An 18937-nucleotide genomic window follows, 5' to 3' on the forward strand; every position below is an offset into this window, starting at 1 on the left:
TGGGGTATGTACGTTGGAGTTAAAACGTATTGGAATTGCAAATTATTGTGCAGATGTAGTTATCTTTATGTAAGTTTTGCTAAATAATTTCCAAAGAGGTTATGCTGTGGAAAAGGCATCCTTTTATAGACCACCTTCCCAATGAAGGTGAACACGTCCCCGTGTCTTTTTTCTTTTTGTTAAGATGTATTTATTTACTTTAGAGAAAATGCACACGAGCCGGAGAGGGGCAGAGGGAGAGAAGCAGCTCCCAGCTGAGTGCAAAGCCAGCCTCGGGGCTCAATCCCACAACCCTGAGATCATGACCTGAGCTGAAATCAAGAGTCCAGATGCTTGGGGCGCCTGGGTGGCTCAGTCGTTAAGCATCTGCCTTTGGCTCAGGGCGTGATCCCGGAGTCCTGGGATCGAGCCCCATATCGGACTCCTCTGCTGGGAGCCTGCTTCTTCCTCTCCCACTCCCCCTGCCTGTGTTCCCTCTCTCGCTGGCTGTATCTCTCTCCATCAAATAAATAAATAAAATCTTAAAAAAAAAAAAAAGGAGTCCAGATGCTTAACCAACTGAGCCACCCAGTCGCCCCCATCCCTGTGTCTTTAGTGCCAGTTGAAGCTTGTAAACTCCCTATAATGTGTATACTGGGTGAGGGGCCTTTGAAAGGACAGTTTGTCCTTTCTCTACAAATGTGTTTGTTTTTTTTAAAGATTTTATTTATTTATTTGACAGAGACAGCCAGTGAGAGAGAGAACACAAGCAGGGGGAGTGGGAGAGGAAGAAGCAGGCTCCTAGCGGAGAAGCCTGATGTGGGGCTCGATCCCAGAACGCTGGGATCACGCCCTGAGCCGAAGGCAGACGCTTAACGACTGCGCTGCCCAGGTGCCCCTACAAATGTATTTTTGAGGGCTTTTCTAAAATTCCCCTTAGCTACACAAAACAGGAAGGAAGAAGAAAAGCCTTTTTTTTTTTTTTTTTTTAATATCCTTTAAATCAAGGGCTTGTAAGACTATTTCACGAAGGAGTGATAGAGAAGGAACCTTGATGCTACCACCATGTGTGGGTTCAAAACTGTCCAGGAGTAGTCACGTGAACACACACAGATGACTGGTTATTGAAGTTTTTTCTTCCTCAGTATAATAATACTAACATTTTCTGTTAAATATTTGATAATGCTATCAGTTTGGAAAGGAAATGTCTTTGACATGTATTTCTTTTTCTTTTTTTTTCCTTTGCTTTTTCTGACTACGTATCTTTTTTTTTCTCTTACAGCAAAATTCATACCAACCAACAAATAAAGGAAGATACAAAGTCTTATAAAATATCTGGAAAAAACTTTTTACTTGTGCTGGTTTGTGAAACATGTGGCAGTTGTTGTCTCCAGTTTACAATATATTGTAAATTAAGATTTTTAAAATTCTGTCTTGCTGATTTTTTTTAAATATATGAAACCAGTATTTGGTAAAGAAATCTTCTTTCAGTAAGTACCACCAGAATTATCAAACTGTATTTAAAGCAGGCCTGTTTTCAGCATATGATGTTCTTTAATGTAAACTTTAAATATCAATATTTTAAATATCTGGATAATACTCCAGAAGTTTAAAAAAATGGAAATATTTGGACTTTTGACAATAATTGACAATAATAAAGCATACAAGTCACTAAGGGGCTCTTCACCATATCCTCTTGAAATGAAATAGTGATCATCTCCTCAAAAAAAGGTAAAATTCTTTAATTTTCTGTCGTGTCCCGTCCCTCCCGCCCCGCACCTCAACCTTAAATCTTACTTGACTCAGTGGAACAATATGAACTGGATTTAAGAATGTTATAATAGAATTTTTACAAAATGTTTCAGTTTTTGTTTCAATTTTTATCATCAAAAATGGGCAATAGGTGGACTGCTTTTTGGTTTTGTAAAATTAAAGATTTGTAGTATAAGAGTTTTTTGCATTTCTTTACACTGCAAAGAGTTTTAGTATTTACTCCTTTTAGGTTCTCCTCACAACCTCTAGCTCTATGTCTAGCTACTAAATCTTTTTTAATCTTCCTTAAAAGAAAGTGATTTGTAGCATATAAATATTAATGTTTCCTTTTTCCCCTGAAAGTGTTCATACATCTGTACATAAAAACACACTACTAATTTTAATCCACATTTTGTCTAGGATTATTGAGTAGGTTATGAATTTTCTTTCTTAAAAATTTTCAAGCATAATGGTACCTGTGTTGTAGACTTAGATTTAAGCATCTCTCAGTGAAATTTAGCTCACAAGAAGTCATAAATTAATTTTTGACCCCTCAGATACATTTCCTGAATATTCTAATTTAAATTGTTATAATTGGATCACCCAATATTCTTTTCAAGACTCCTGGTGTATTAGAACTTTGTGGTGTTGTCACTTCTTGAAAAAAGAAAATTTCCAGGAATTAAATAGATATATTTCTTAAATTAAGAGAAACAGAAGTTTCCGAATATTCTTGACTTGAGGTTTTTTTAAAAAGAAGAAAATAAAGTATACTAAAATCATATTAATAGTACATTAAGTGGTTAAAATGACAAAGGGTATCAATCATTTCTTCAATATAGTTATTCTTACTGAAAAACTAAGATGGATATAACTGGGAAATATTCTTCGATCCCTTCCATATCTACTTTCTTTTCTTAGAAGAAGAAAACAGACAAGACACATGTAACAAGAGAACCAAATAAACCATTTACTCTAAAATGCAGGCATCTTGGGCTTCTTTTCCTTTCCTTTTATTTATTTGCTTATTTTTATTACCTAGTGATAGTTTGTTTCTTTTGATAGAATATGTGGCAGTCTCACATTGGTGACAATTGGTGCTTCCTTCAGCCTCCTGGATCACTTTGAGATTCAGAGTTTTACATCATTTTAGCATTACTACCTTTATGTTTGTATATCTAGTTGTAACAAACCACTGATAGTATTTTGTCCTAAAGTGAAACACGTTTCTCTGTTACAACATTTTTTAGTGTCACACTGACTCTTTGATTTTTAAAATCGGAATGATGTACAGACTAAATTGTTTTTTAATGCAATATCAGTATTTGCTCATGTTTTCTAAATTCCTTATAAAATAAAGTTAATTCAGCCTACACTTTCCTAAAATTATCTCTGCTGAAATGTTTTATGCTGTTGCTCTAATTTTGTTTACCTTGGTAGGCATGCGAGAGAAGTATTATACTCTCTGTATCTTTATTAAAAATTCCAGCAACCCCACTACCCAGAATATACAGTTCTATCCAAAAATATCTTCCTGAAGAAGCGTCTTAGTCTTAGATTGTGTTTGTATTTGGCATAAGACAGGTGATAAGTGAAATAATAATTCATGTGCTAGTTGGCATTTTGCCACAGTGCACTCGTTTTACAAAATGGAAGTATAGAATTTAACAATGATGGCTAAGTTCTTTCCAAGTCATTGTAGACACTTTATTATTTGATATGTTTCGTGTCTTATCAGCCTCGTTGGTGTACAGATGGTGGTCAGCTGGGAGTCACAGTGCACGTAAGACTGCAGTCCTTCCTCTGGGGCAGGCAGCCCTGACATGTGAAGTTGTTTGTTTGAGCAGAACCAGTTCTTGAGTACCTGGGATTTATAAATCCTGTAAAGCCAGCTGTGGGATCTGTTTCTAAATAGCATATCAGCACTGTAAGGGTCACAAGCTAGAAAGCAAAACCTCCAGCGTTATAACTTAGCTATGTGTGAGCTCTTTTCCCTATGGAGCCTTCCTTTCCTTTATAAAACTATCAGCTAAGGTCCTTAAGTGACAGATAACATAGTGCTTAAGATGGGAGCTAGGAGGAAAATGGTAGTTGAATTCTAGGGTAAAAAGCTACACTTTGTTTAGTAAAATGTTCTGTTTTGGTGTTTTATTGGTGATGGATGCTAAGCTCTTAGCAAGAGTTCTAAGTAGCTATCCCAGAGTGATCCTTGAGATCAGACGCTTCCTCTTAGATTTGAGCTACTACTTCTTCACAATTTGGTACATGCTTCTGGCGTGAAAAGCTGAAGTTAAGGTGGGTGTGTAAATATAAAGACAAATAGTGAATGAATATGTGTGGAGGGGTAGAGGGGATGTCTTATCTTTTTGTTCACTTTAGGTGATATAATCATCAGAAAACCTTAATAAAATCTCACTTGAGTGGGCTCTTTGGCTTGGCAATATAATCAACATCTTACTGCTTAACGTTAGCCAAGTTCTTCAGAGCTGAAGATGGCTACATTTCCCTCTCTAAAGATCCCCTGCTGTTTTCAATTGCAGGTATTTGAAGGTCTTCCCCCCCCCCTCCTGTAGCAACTTAAAATTTTCTTCAGTCAGGAATCCAAAGTAGAAATGTGAAGAAAAATTGTAAACATTTTCTTTGTAAAATCCCCCACAATATCAGTGATCTCACCTTCCTAGTGCCTTCTGGCTTAGCTGGTATTTGTGTATTTGTAAGTGCATACTATCAAATCACATGACTGGGAAGGAATTTACTTTTTTTTTGTTTTTTAAGATTTTATTTTTAAATAATCTCTCCACCCAGTGTGGGGCTCAAATTCACAACCCTGAGATCAAGAGTTGTATGCTCCACTGACTGAGCCAGCCAGGCGCCCTGAGGAATTTACTTTTGATTATTTTTCTTGACCTTATTCTCTTCCAAATATGGCTTCAGCTTATAGAAGTTCATGATTTTGGAGCTCTACCCTTTCAAAAGAAATTCTAACTTTGCATTAATCTTGGGGAGGAAAAAAAAGTGTGAAATAAAAAAATAAAGTTTTAACGACCCTTTGGAAATCTGGAGCTCAGAGTTACCCTTTCAGATATTATTAGGATTACTGTAAAAGCTAAAGTTTCAGAATGAAAAAATTCCTAACCATTTTTAATATATGGAAATACATGATAGTTCATGTTTTGAATATTAGACCCTTTTCACAGTTTTACCTATTATGGAATAAAGAATATGTGAGGATTCAGTGTGAAAAATGGGCCACAGAAGAAGCATATCATTTAAACTTGGCACTTGGTAGTAGATGGATTTCTAGCAGCTTACCAACTCCAGGCACTTCTTAGCAGCCTTGGATTTAACGTGTCTGTAGCCTTTATTTCTGAATTCCTAGTAGGCTCTCAGGTGCCTGGTCCTGCAGTTCAGGGATCCTTGAAGGCATTATTTTCTCTCTCTACTTTTGCCTATGGAAGTCTTCTGAAAGCTTAAACCCCCAGAACTGTATTGTTGACTTTCGCAAAAAGAGTCCTTTTTATCTCCCAAGGCAGCCCAGGGCCCAAATTACGGATTTGGAAAGCTTGATGGAGAGCAGGGAAGTGAATGCCTGGGAATTCCAAAGAGAACGCAAGTTCGTCTAAATTTTTAGGGGTCTAGTGGTACTATTTAAGTATCAGGTGGTAATGATTCTGTGATACACATTCAAAAACTATCGATAATGTTCACTTTCTTTTGTTCTTGGATTTTGACTGCCTGTGATCTAACGTTAGTGTTCTCCAGAGTGGGGCACATGTATAGTAAGCCATATGGAAAGCAGGAAGAAAATACTAGAGCTGTTTCTGTTACTTTTTCAATCTCATCCTTTTTTTTTTTTTTAAATTATTTTAGAGAGAGAGTGCATGTATGTGTGAGCTGGGGGAGGGGCCAAGAGAGGGGAGAATCCTCAAGCAGACTCCCTGCTGAGCACAGAGCCAATCCCAGGACCCTGAGATCAAGAGCCAGATGCCCATCCGACTGAGCCACCCAGGCGCCCCCATCCTTTAAATTTTTTTTTTTTAGTAGCTTTTATAATACGTTGTTTCATGATATGTTGTATTTAAATATAGTGGTTGCAATATTGGTAAAACAGTTCATGCACATAATTATAAATAAACTTACTATATTGGGGGGTAATGGAACAACCTTAGGTTGTTTAAATGCTTTAAAATGTTTGCTTTTTTATATGTAAATGGATGTATTAATACCTATCTTTGGGTTGTTGTGAGGATGAGGTGATATAGAACATTTAAAGCATGTAAAGATAGTGCCTGGCATAAGGTAACCATCCAATAAGTATCAGTACTGTTATCATTACAATGGGTGTGGGTTTTCTCATGCTCTCTTTCCATATTGCTGTTATTTTCAATATTGCTATAAGCTGTATATCTAGTGAGGACAGTCCATGGCTACTGATAAACTAAAATCTAGAAAGTGAGATTCATTTTTTCTGTGTATCTTTCAGTTCAAGTGAAAGTATTTAGGAACACTTGTTGCCACAGTTCAAAGGTCTCTAGAGGCAGCCAGCTCCTGGCTCTAGACAAATACTCCTTTTATGGCCTTCCTTTTGCATGTGTACAATCACCATTTATCATTCAAAAATCTTACTAGCTCATCGTCTTTCTATCTGATCTGGCCGGTCTGGAGCCAGGCTGAAGCTGTTGGCGAAGGAATGAAGAATGTTGGATTGAGTCCAAATTGTATTTCAAGGGTATACACTTTTGAAGAAGAAGTGGTTGTAAGTCAGAGTGTGACATTTAAAAGTGTGCTCTTGTTGCACATGAAGTGATGATAAATGGCTCTGCTCTTGAAAAAGCCTCTACGTTCAGGACTAGTTGTACGTTTTATCTGTGTGTACTATAGCACCTCATTAAGGCCAACCTGAGATGATCTCAGGACACAACAGATTACTGCATTAACACTGTATTCTGATTATCGACTTGAGTTTTCGTCTACCTCACCAGGATGTAAAGTCCCTGAGGTCAATGTTAAAGTCAGTGCTGTATCCCCAGGACTTTGCATTCACTAAAATATGTTGAATTGACTAGTTGCTTGTCCATAGTCATATAGCTAATAAGTGATAGACTTAGATTTAAATCCACCTCTATCTTTACCCATTAGCTCATTTAATTTCTTATCCCTGCAAGGAGGACATTGTCTTCATTTCACACATATGGAAGCTTCGGAAAGAACAGTGACTTGCCCAAGGTACAATAGGAGACAAATGGCAGAGAGGCGTTCAAACCCAGGCAAGTGTGACTTCATCTGTTATTCTGGCCACCTCTCCATTGGGCCTGCAAATCATGGGACTCTATTAGGGCAAAAGTTTGTTTCTTAAGTGGTTTTATGTACAAATACCATTTCAGACAAAAATAGAGAGTTACGGATCTGGAATAGTGGTATGGGAGTGCTACAGTGTATTTTTGAATTCCACTTCAAGAATATAAAAGAGGACTTGAGTAGAGAAAACCTGTTTTAACATTTTTTGGAAGGGTACTTAATATATCCTTAAATCTGTGTACCTATTTTAGCTGTCTTCTACATTGGTATTTTCCCTTTATCTATGAACAATACTGTTATAATCAGTTCTGCTTTGTAGTATGTTATAGAAATAATGAGTCAGAATATTTAGAATCTTGTTAGGGAACTATGCCTGCCAGAAAATGAGTGGGCTAGCTTCTTTTATGTACTGTATTTGGTTTTCCGGTTGCTCCTGTCTTCCTACTGGCAGCAGTGCCTGGACAAGTGCTGTGCTCAAGGCAGAGCTCAGTGCTAAGAATTACCTCTTCAGGCAGTCTTCACTGCGTAGGCAACAAGGAGAAACACCGCCCCTAGCCTCTTAGCACTACCTAATAAATTGTCTTCTTGGCAGCTTTCCTAATTCTGGATCCTATCCTTTCTGCCATATTCGAATTCACAGCGGGAAGAACTGGGGAAACTAGTCCCTTCTGGTAAGTGGCTTGTATGGGGTGACTGACAGGCTAGAAATTTCACAATAACTACATAAAGGGGAGGGGGGGATTTTGTAAGCAAACTACTTAGAGTCCCATCCTTTCTTCTGGCGGTGTAATGAATATGGCAATTCTGAGGTCATGAGTATAAAAACTTTAAAAATTATAGCATGTCCCACAAAATGCGGCTTTTCATTATCACATGATCCTAGGCTTGACGGTCCAAACGCCTTAAATTATTAGAATAATCCCCATTTTGTTCGCAGGTGGAGGTCTCATCTACCTGTTCATAACCAGTAAAGGGCAGAGGCTGAGTCCTTTAAACATGCTTTGGAAAACATCTGACACAATTAGGCATTAATCTTTACCAACAGCGATTAAAGGCACACTTTCTGGAACCAGACAGCTGGATTCAGATCATGACTCCCATCACATTAGTTCTGTAGTCTGAGAAATGGGGTCAAGTAAGAGTTCCAACATCACAAAATCAGGGTGAAAATCATTCCTGCGGAGAAGCCACGCCCCTTCCGGTGGGTCTCCGGCCCATCTGCAGTTTACGGTCTGCACCACAGCCTGAGTGGCACGGGCCTAAGCCCCGCCCCCTGCCCGTCCCCACGAAGCGCAAGCGCAGCCTGGTTCCGGCGACTACCCTCCCCAGGCTTGCGTGCTGGTTGTCGGCGGGAGATTGGGTCTCGCGATGTGCGTGTGCGTGTGCGTGTGCGTGCGCGGTCCTTGCGAGCTCGCGCACGCCTCCCCTCGCAGTACTGGGCTGTGGCGGCCTCTTCCTCTTGCGTTTGGGGCAGGACCCTGAGCGGTTCCAGCGGCGAGAGCTAAGAGTCAACGTCCACTTCGCCGCCACCGCCCTCGCTGCCTGCCCCTCTGACTTGGGCTCTTCGCGCGGTGCCGAGGCGACGAGCTGGGAGGGGAGCGGCGCCGGCGTGAGGTTCCCAGCTGATGGGCAACCCCTGGGCGCGCTGAGGGGCCGGGCTACCAGCGGCTGAGGTAGGTGGGCGCGCGGGGGTTTGTCAGTCTGGCTCCCAGCAGAGTCGGGGCGGCGGGAGCTCGTGGAGAAGGCGAGGAGGCGGCGAGAACGGGGGCCCACCTTGCCGGTGCGAAGAGGTCTCGGACCCATGCCTGAGGAGGGGCTCTGGCCCAGCCCGAGCGAGAGGAGGGGCCCCGGACGTAGCCTGCTCGTCCCTCGGCGTGGAGCCATTATTGGGGGGAAATGCCTGCTGCGGCGGGGGGGGAGGGGAGGGGTCACCCTTTCTTTCCTTTGAGAGGTCAAAATTAGCAGTGCTCCCTGTCCGCCGTTAAATTAAAGTCTGCCGACTTGGAGATGGACGTCTAGATAGAGTGGCCTGTGGACTTCTGCAGCTTGCAGAACTCCCAAGTGCACGAATAGCGGGCTATGAATTTTGGTTGTTGGAGGGTACACGACTCTTTCTTCGGTGTGGGCGTGTATCTTCTACAAAGTTGTTATTGTTAATGCATTAATAATCGCTTTGGGTTACAACAGGTATTACATTTCTAAACGCCTCTAGTCAAATAAGGATTCTGGGACGGGGGAAACTGCGCCGTGGGGCACAATTAAGGGGTAGAAAGAAGACAAAGAAGGCCGTTATTTATGATCTGTCCTGGTATCAAAACTTTCCGTGGTGGGACAGGATGCATGGCTTTTGGCATTTGTTTTGGCTTTTGCTGAATAGACTGAGTGATGTGGGTCACAAATGGATTTTCATTTAGAATTATAAAAACATATATGATTCTATATAATCGTTACAACCCAAATGACCCGAACTGGATCTCTGAGAATTATGTGTTTGATCTTTGGAAGAGAGCAGAACTTGGATTTCTTGAAAGGAAGATTTTCTCCATGTTTAGAAAGCTTCAGGAATGCTTTGTGAAGTTACTGAAAATAGTTACAGTTCTTTATGTTGGCAAAATGAGTACCACATTCAAGAAAAGGAAAAAAAAATATTTCATGAAGAACGGCTCACCCAGGGACTTTCGGGTTTAAATAGAGTAAAACAGCTTCAAGGATAGAAGTTTTAGTGTGTGCTTTTTTTTTTTCCTTAAAAATTTAATTATTTGTTTTAGGGGGGAGGGGCAGAGGGGGAGAGACTCCCAAGCGGACTACCCGCTGAGTTTGGAGCCGGATGCGGGGGCTCAATCCCACGACCCAAGCGGAAATCAAAAGCCAGTTTCTCAACCTACTGAGCTTCTCAGGCGCCCCAGTGTGTGCTTTAAAAAATTCTAATTTAGTCATAGTTAAAATGCATAGAAGCTCTTAGTTGACTCCCTTATACTCAGTGAACCATTTTTAAAGGTAATTAACCTTTGGTAGGCTACACATTCTGTTCTGTAACTCTTGGCTTTCTTTCAGTCCAAACTTTATAGAAATGTATTCATTCTGACTCTTAAGAAATGTGGCCTGCGTACTTTCATTGAACTCTGTAGTATATTATGGGAAGAGTCTTAGAAGAAAGAGCAGTATGCCGCCAAGCATACTCCTGAAGTAGGAGACATTATTAAGTATAGGATTAATTAATGCTTGTATATATAAATACTGCTTACAAACATATATATCCTCTGTGTGTGTGTGTGTCGATGATGATGCACAAAAGGATCTAATGCTGTTGATTCCCATCTTAAAATCCCGAAGTAGAAAGGATGGGTTTTAGCTCTGTTTTCTTTTTAGTTAACTATATCAGTAACTGTCCTAGTAAATTAATTCCTTTTCCAACTTTTTTTTTTTTTTTTTTAAGAGAGAGTTCAGGCTGTGTGTGAGCAGAGTGGGGAGGGGCAAAGGGAGAGAGAGAATCTTGAGCAGCCTCCACACCCAACTTGAAGCCCCACGGGGGGCTCTATCTCACGACCCTGAGATAATGACCCTAGCAAAATCAAGAGTGGGACACTTAACCAACAGAGCCACCCAGGCGCCCCTCTTTTCCAGTTTCTTAATCAGTTATTGAGTAAGCAGAATACTGATTTTTTTTTATGGTAGCAGGGAAGGAAAACATAGAACATATAGAAGACTTGCTCTTAGAAGTGTTCTTTAGGTCATTGTCTCATTGTTTTTCCATTGGAATAAACAAGTTTACTCCTATTATGTGTCCTAGTGCTTAGAATACTGTTTTGCATGGACTTGGCTCTCAATAAATGTGAGCCGTATCAGAAGTAAATTAACATAATACAAACCAAATACCTAAATTCCTGGAGAAGATTAAAGGAATTGGTGAGGGGTGCTTTTTTTTTTTTTTTTTAATTACAGGTCTACTTTTTAAATAGTGTATTTTTTTTTTTTCAGTGTTTGTTGGTATCTGAGTAGAAGATACATGGCAGCATCTTGCCTTTAAAAGCCTAATATAACGAATGTAAGCTGCCTCTGTTTCCTGAGTGCCAATATACGGTGAATGTTCTGATAAATTAAGGGGAAGTTAAGTTAAGGGAAGGTCCAGAGGAAAGCTTTTGGTAAATTAATGATAGGAACTTAAAAGGCATGAAATGTAAAGCATTGAAATAGACAGTAGGAAGAAACATTTTCTTCCTTTATGGTCATTGCTGGTTGTGGAACGGAACTTGTACCTTTCTCTTTTTACTAGAGCTTTCCTTGCAGCAGGGTGATTTCTGAATGATAAAATTGAAAAGAGAGTCACTTTTTCTCTTAAAATCTTCTCAGAGGTCTGTGTTTCTCTGTTTTTGCATGTGGTCTCTAGTCCAGCTTTATTGGCAATAGACTAGTATTTTGATTCCTGTTTAATTCCTGTTTATATGTCTCAATTAGTTTATAACTTGAAGGGGAAAGGAATGTGGTTAGTCCCTTCACAAATTCCAACATTAGCTTTTCTTCAGTTTGGAAAACAAATCTGTTTGACTTTGTAGATGTTATCAACAGGAAGATTTTGTGAATATTTGGAGAGGTAGGAGCGAAAGAGGTGACTAAAAACCAGGAATATTTTAAAGTGGGTCTTATGTTTTCATTTTGGTATAGCTGAGTCATTCTCGTGGTAGAGGGGTGAGTTTTGCTCCCCCCCCTCCGGAATATTTGGCGATGTATGGAGAAACTTTAGGTTGTCAAATTGGGAGGGAGAAGAAGAGAGTGTAGCTACTGACATCCAATGGGTAGAGGCTAGGGATGCTCCTAAGGCATCTTAAAATACACAGGACCCCCCTCCCCAAGAACTATCTGATTGAAATGACAGTGCTATTATTGAGAAACCCTGATGTAGTTGTATAGTATGCTGAAATTGTTGGTTCTGATGTCAGATGACCTGAATTCCTATTTGGCTTTACCATTTCCTAATGTGTGACCTTGGCAAATTGCTAAAAATCCCTCTGTTTCTGTAAAATAGGGCTAATAGTAGTATGTTCATCATAGCGTCCTGTGGATTAAATCAGATAGTGTGCAAAGTGCCAAGCTTATTACCTGGCACATAGAAAATGTTCAAAAACTGTTAACTTTCAGCTAATATTACTACATTTGGAACACATCTTGATCTGTCTTTATTTCTGAGCTGAAATTAGAATTTGAGCTGGTGAAGTGATAATCATAACCTATTTTTTTATTATATCCTTGAGGATTGAGCAAAGAATTACTCCTTTTAATATTTGTGTTAACTCATTTAACTTGTTTTATGTTCTCAAGTCTGTAAGGCTTCTGCCATAAACAAGTAGCTTGTCATTGTAGATATTCTTCCTTAATAGTTAAGACTTTAAGCCAGCTGGCAAATAGCTCTGTATCTGTTGATTTTTAGGAAATGTTTAGTAATTTAACAGAAATCAAGTCTGTGACTTGTTTCCCATTTCCTTTTGCCTTTATAACTGAGGTTTTGGTGCAATTTTACATGTATGATGTAGGCAAACATTAACAGCTTAGGGGCTGGATTTTATACCTGTACCTGTTTTTCTAAATCTGAATTGGAACCCATATCTTTATTTTTCTTACCTTATTGGAATATAATGCTTTAGTTTCACTACATTCATTTTCTGGGGCGCCTGGGTGGCTCAGTCAGTTAAATGTCTGCCTTTGGCCTGGGTCATGATCCCGGGGTCCTGGGATCAGCCCCTCATTGGGCTCCCTGCTCAGTGGGGAGTCTACCTCTCCCTCTCCTTCTGCCTCTCCCCCAGCTCATGCTCTCTGTCTCAAATAAATAAAATCTTTAAAAAAAATAAACTCATTTTCTGTGTGTCTAAATGATATAGCTTTTTAGGGCTGGCCTGTTATGGTAGAGGTTGTAATACATACTTTTTAAAGAAAAAATCATGGGATGTCTTCACAGACAAAACAGAGACTGGACTTTGTTAATTGTCACAGGAGTCTTTTAAGGGAAGACGATCCACATGTATTTATAATCAGGAAGAAATTATGCATTCACCTTTTTGTCTTGATAATCACACCTTCAAAATAGGAAGTATTTTATTATGATTGTTACCCATATTTTTGTAGTGTAATTCTCAGTTGTGTAAATGTTGGTTCATTTTAGCTAATGGAAACCTTTTTTCACCCTTTATATTAGTACTTCCTCCTGTTTGGATAATTTGGGTTAAAAGTTTTTGTTCCTTGTTTTTTGAGGTTGGTTGTTTTTTATAGATTAGTTAATTTAAAGGGAGTCAGTACCTTGAGAAATTGTGTTCCTTGCTTGGCACATTCCATGTTTTGTAAAGTGTAGCATACACTGAGGATCCCCCCCCCCCTTTTTTTTTAAGATCTGTTTATTTTAACAGGCGAGAGAGCGAGAGCGCATGCGCGAGTGGGGGAAGGAGCAGAGGGAAAGAATCTTCAACCAGACTCCCTGCTGAGCACAATTCCTGAAGCAGGGCTCTATCTCACGACCTATGAGATCATGACCTGAGCTGAAACTAAGAGTCCGATGCTTAACTGACAGAGCCACCCAGGCACCCCTACACTGAGGATTCTATATCAATAATAAATTATAGTAAGGAGGAAGTGTCCACCTTGTGGCAACTGTGGCCAGATCAGAAGTGTATATGTGAGAAATAAAAGGCCAAAAGAAGACATTCTAAGAATGTTTAATAAGCAAATGGAAAAAAAAAAAGAATAATATTAGTAAGAGTCCTTGTGTTTGTTGTTATCCTTTTAGGGTTTCATAATCTAGAAGAAAAGAACCTATAAAATGTAACAGATTTATTCTCTACTTATCCACTTTTCCTGTTCCTAAGCAGAGAACATTATGGCTACTAATGCAGTATTATAGTTATCTTGCATGACTGATGTCCATACCCTTGATTAAGTTGAGGAAAAACAAGTATCTTTGAATCTGCTGATGTCTGTTTGTTTATAAGTGGTCTGGAGTCCTGCCTGTCAGCCTAATTTTAGGTAGCCTGCATAGTTTTCAGAAGACAGGCTATTTTCCCACTGAATACTGTCATACAGGTATATATTTGTATATGTGTATTTATGCATATTTGTCTTTTATTTTTGGTAGAAAATGATGCATCCTGTTGCCAGCAGTAATCCGGCTTTCTGTGGGCCTGGCAAGCCTTCCTGCCTCAATGAAGATGCCATGAGAGCTGCTGATCAGTTTGACATATATTCCTCCCAGCAGAGCAAATATAGCCACACAGTCAGCCACAAACCAATGGCTTGTCAGAGGCAAGACCCATTAAATGAAACACACTTGCAGACTACAAGTAGCAGAAGTCTAGAGATAAAAGATGAACTAAAGAAAAAGAAAAATCTCAATCGATCCGGTAAACGTGGCCGACCTTCAGGAACCACCAAATCCGCAGGATACCGTACCAGCACGGGCCGACCCCTGGGAACCACCAAAGCAGCTGGATTTAAGACAAGTCCAGGCAGACCTTTGGGTACAACTAAAGCTGCGGGATACAAAGTCAGTCCAGGGAGACCTCCAGGTAGCATTAAAGCTCTATCCCGTCTCGCCGATCTTGGTTATGGCTGTGGCACCGCTGCTTTTCCTTACCCTATGATGCATGGCAGAGCAGTTCATGGGGTAGAGGAAACCAGCAGCGAAGTCAAGCCACCCAATGAGTGAATGAGGCAGGAAGGGAGGGCCAGGTTTAGAAGGTATATTGTGAATAATCCCAAAGCTTCTTGGTTTTATTTTGACATACACGATTTTATGGCCTGGGCTTTCCAAATTTGTTTTCCTGTTTGATTTGTTTTCCTGCTTTTGCTCAGAAACTGCCATATGCTGACAGATGCACTCAGGGCATGAGCAGTGGCATTGTATTTGTATATAGGTTCAAGTGTAATACCTAACTAAGTCATTTTTGTTTTTCCTTTAGAGTTCTGGTTGTGTCTCATATTTCATTACTCCTTTTGGGCCATTCTTAATAGATGCTTTATGTGCTAAACAACTGAAACCATTATACCTATTAGTTTGTGAAGTAAGCCTACAATATAGTAAAGATAATAATATCCAAGGTATTTTTAGCTGATGGAATAAAGCAAACTAATGATTCAGGATTACTTGAGGTAATGGCTGTGAGTTTTTGTAACATTAATTGTCATGAGACAAGACACATATTTGTATGCTTTGGCATTTACATAGACTTCAGATGTTAAAAATCTTTTAATGTTCTAGGTTTAAGCAGCAGAAGCTTATTTATTTTATTTTATTGATTTACATGGTATTAATTGATTTAACCATTATTCCTGAAAGAATTCTTTAGTGTTTGCCTTTCAACAATGATACGTTGTGTATTTTTTAATTGCCTAAGAGCATATATACCAAACACTACAAACAATTCATATTTACAGAAAAATTAAACTTTTTACTAAAAACTACACATTACATTTCTGGTGAAATATGCATTCTGAGAATAGCATACTTAATATAATAGAAAAAGAAACATTCTTAGGGTCTGCATGTAGCTGTAGTCACTACATTTTGCCTTTCATATATTTAGTTTTAAAGCATTATACTTAAAACATTTATTAATGTTGTTCATTTATTCAAAATTTTATTAGTTTTTTTCCTAAGAAATTGTCCCATTGCATTAGCACTTACTGTGGTTTCAGGTTTTATATCTACCAAAGGACACAAATTGAATGGTAGAATCTAAAACTGGTATAAATAAAATGCGATTGTCAGAACCCAAATATTAAGAAATATGTAGGAATCCATCTATGCATGAATCATGTAATAATATGTTGATTAGTTTAATTAAAAATGTAACTGTGGCTCCAGTGAGACCACCTCATCCAAAAGAAAATTTTTTCCAACAATGTTTGCTTTAGAAGCAAGATAGAAAAGAAAAAGTACTGGGTAGATGTGTATGGTAGGGACAGAGAGAAATCACTCTTCTCCCATTTCTGAAAGTAATAGTCTTTGTTAAATACATTTTATTTATTCTGAGTTTGTTCTAAATAAACTATTACAAACTTCGGATTTGAAAAAAAATTCCACTCAAATTGAGGAATTTTAAATGCCTTTGAGATTATAGTGTAGATTTGCGGGGCCCAAAAACTTTTAAATAATTAAAATTTTAAAAGGGCGCACTTTGTGTTAATTGGGCTTGCTCTCAGTTAATGCAAACTCTCATTGCAAATGGATGTCATGTTTCATACCTTTTCATCGGGAAAAAAGCAGCAAGCCTTCAGGTGTTCCAGTGATGCCTGACGCAATGAGCTGGACTTATGCTGCTCTTTACAGTAAGAGGTGTTGCATTGTATGTGGGGACTGTGTGTGCACTGGCATCTAAGACAGTGACCTCAAAAATTTTAGCTTTGCACAAACCATAGAGAACAATATTGGATGATTATATAATCAATTGTAACATTCTGGCAGCTAAATTGCTATAAGAGTTTCTCCTTACAGAAGCTTAAAATATAAAACTTTGAATAATTTACTCAGAACAGTATAACTTCTGACACACACAAATGCTTACATCTTAACTCATATGTTTTATCTGTCTTTTGATATGTTGTCTGTCATTTAGCTGTTTCTTAAGGTCATGTTCAGCAGTTGGCAACTTAGAAATCCTCTTTTGAGTTCCCGAAAATAGTTGTCTAATTAAATGTTCTTACCGTAGGATAATATATATCACTGTCAAGGATTTGGTTGCCTGTTCTTTTATACTATGTCCATTTGACAATTCCCTTTCAGTTTATTTTCATTCCTCATTTTGTTGTACATACCCTTCCCTTTCTGTCTTGCCTTTGCTTCATTCATTCATTGCCCTGCCTCTTTCCCCATCCTCCAGTACATCTACTCAGTGGTGCTGTGCTGTGTGTCAGAAAATAAAGCAGGTGTATTATTGTATAATGAATTTTGTATACATGTTAATGAAATGGTGAAATCAGCTAAAGGAATTCTGTTCATAACAGTGTTTATTAATATCAGGAGCTATGTCCCAGGAAATAAAGGGGGCAAATGGCTACAGTTGTGAATGGTTAACATTGTTTAGAGCTGAATTTTCTGTTCATGTAAGCATTTAGCTGGCGTATTAGATCTGTTTGGTGGTGAGCATCTCCTGATTCCACTTCCTTTTCTCCTTGTGAACAGTTTATTGGTGCCATGCTGAAGAGAAAGACATCTAAGTGATAACATGAATGAAGTCTTAAAATATAAAATATTTTTACTTCTCTATAAAGACTACATTGTGCATCTTTTGTAACACTGTCTCTTGTCATGATAAACACTGAAATAGCATGTTGAACAATTGCCTATACTTTAATATAATCAGTTGGGGAAAACTGGCCTTTTCCTCCAACTGTGTGATTGTTCCTTGAAAGGTAAATTGCTAATTTTATATTGTATAATTCTGTTCTTCACAAAATAGGTTTCACTATTCTATATTAAAATTGTTGGTCAGAAAATGATCTGCTATTCAAGTAAGTTTGCTTTACTTTTTTTCTTTGAAAACTATTTTAACTTGCCTTATTTATTATCATATTAACAAATAAGCAGCTAATACAGATGAAATTTTCATTTTTTGACAGCTATAACCTTGCATAACTAATCTTTAGTATGGGATGATTTTGATACTATCTTTGGAGTTTTGCACTGGATATTAAAAAAAATACTGGCACGATGTATTGGAAGAAAATAAGCATCTGATTAATTTTTAATATTTGGGGACATTTTTAAAATCAGTGTTCAATTAGACTAAAATATTCTTTATATTTTTTATTTACTTTTTAAAGAAAACATCTGTTAAAGTAATAAAAGTAATCTTCATTCCAAACTGATGTTTGTGTGAATTTACATGTATATTTTCATGATGTAATAGAGTTTCTTTGAGTTAAGGAGGAAAAAACAATTATCTGGATCCATTTATTAAGTTAAAGGTGATCCAGCCAGTGTAAGAAAAACCCAGTGTATGAGCTAAAGGAAAAAAAAGAACCTTCTCCTTTATATTCTAAGAAGCTTTAAAAAATAATTCAGGGGATGTTGGCGATACCTGCTGCTCTGTCGGTCATTGTCTCTATATGCAGTAAAATTTTATGATCCCTTTATAATATAAAAATTCACAACAGTTCAAAACGTTTTTTTCCTTGGACATAAAATATTTAGATGCTATTATATTTTTGTTTTTATTATGGCTTAACTATATGCTATTAAACTCTAGGATGTATCTAAATCTTTCCTTTGCTCTTCTCTCCCTCCTCCAAAGTAGGTAAATCTGTACTCTCACATACGATGTATTTAATTTTTGGAGAATTTAATGCTATAGTAATTCAAGTGTGTGATTTATAATAATCAGACCACTTTGATGTTTTAAGTTTCACAGTTTCCTTTTTCCACAGATAATTACAGAGAAAATAATTACCAATTAATTGATATAAGCACGCTGTCCTCTGCTGTAAAAAGTCCGAATAGATACTGTGTATGTTTTTATGTCCATGAACTTGAGCTACTCGTGTGCAATTATGTGTATGGGAATGGAGTAGTGTTCATGATTTGTATCTACATCATCATATGGATGTATATTTATTAATAAAGTCATTACTTTAAAACCAACTATGTTTACTGCTTTATTTTCTTAGCACAGTATTTGTGAAGTAGAGGAATGGTAAGTAGTAAACCTTTATCATGACTAGCTGTGCTTGGCTGTGCTTTCTGAAATCTGCCCCTCTGTACTTTTGTTTTTCTCAAAATAGTAATATTTATATATCTGGAATTTAAAATCCTAACTTATAAACAGATCTCATGTTGTTTCCTTTTTCTTCCCATTATTAAGATGCAGCAGGCTGCTAGTTCTGCCAAAGGCTTATATTTAAATTTAAGTGTGGTTGATCTTTTTAGTTT

General features: G+C 38.1%; 2 protein-coding genes across 4 annotated transcripts in view; both read left to right on the forward strand.

The window, feature by feature from the left end:
• The window catches only part of DDX46 (DEAD-box helicase 46), an 84291-nt gene extending 65642 nt beyond the window's left edge, over positions 1–18649 (forward strand). For all 3 annotated transcript variants that reach the window (XM_026508014.4, XM_048220889.2, XM_057307018.1), the window contains exons 23-24: positions 1262–8702; positions 14147–18649. In XM_026508014.4, the coding sequence (XP_026363799.1) occupies positions 1262–1309 (48 nt within the window). In that variant the 3' untranslated portion in view covers positions 1310–8702; positions 14147–18649. The remainder of the gene's footprint in view (positions 1–1261; positions 8703–14146) is intronic.
• Positions 14150–18649, forward strand: CUNH5orf24 (chromosome unknown C5orf24 homolog). Its single transcript, XM_057307020.1, has one exon. The coding sequence runs from the start codon at positions 14150–14152 to the stop codon at positions 14714–14716; it is 567 nt and encodes a 188-aa protein (XP_057163003.1). The 3' UTR covers positions 14717–18649.
• Positions 18650–18937: the final 288 nt, after the last annotated feature.

This window comes from Ursus arctos, unplaced genomic scaffold, assembly GCF_023065955.2.
Source record: "Ursus arctos isolate Adak ecotype North America unplaced genomic scaffold, UrsArc2.0 scaffold_5, whole genome shotgun sequence".
Taxonomy (NCBI): Eukaryota; Metazoa; Chordata; class Mammalia; order Carnivora; family Ursidae; genus Ursus; species Ursus arctos.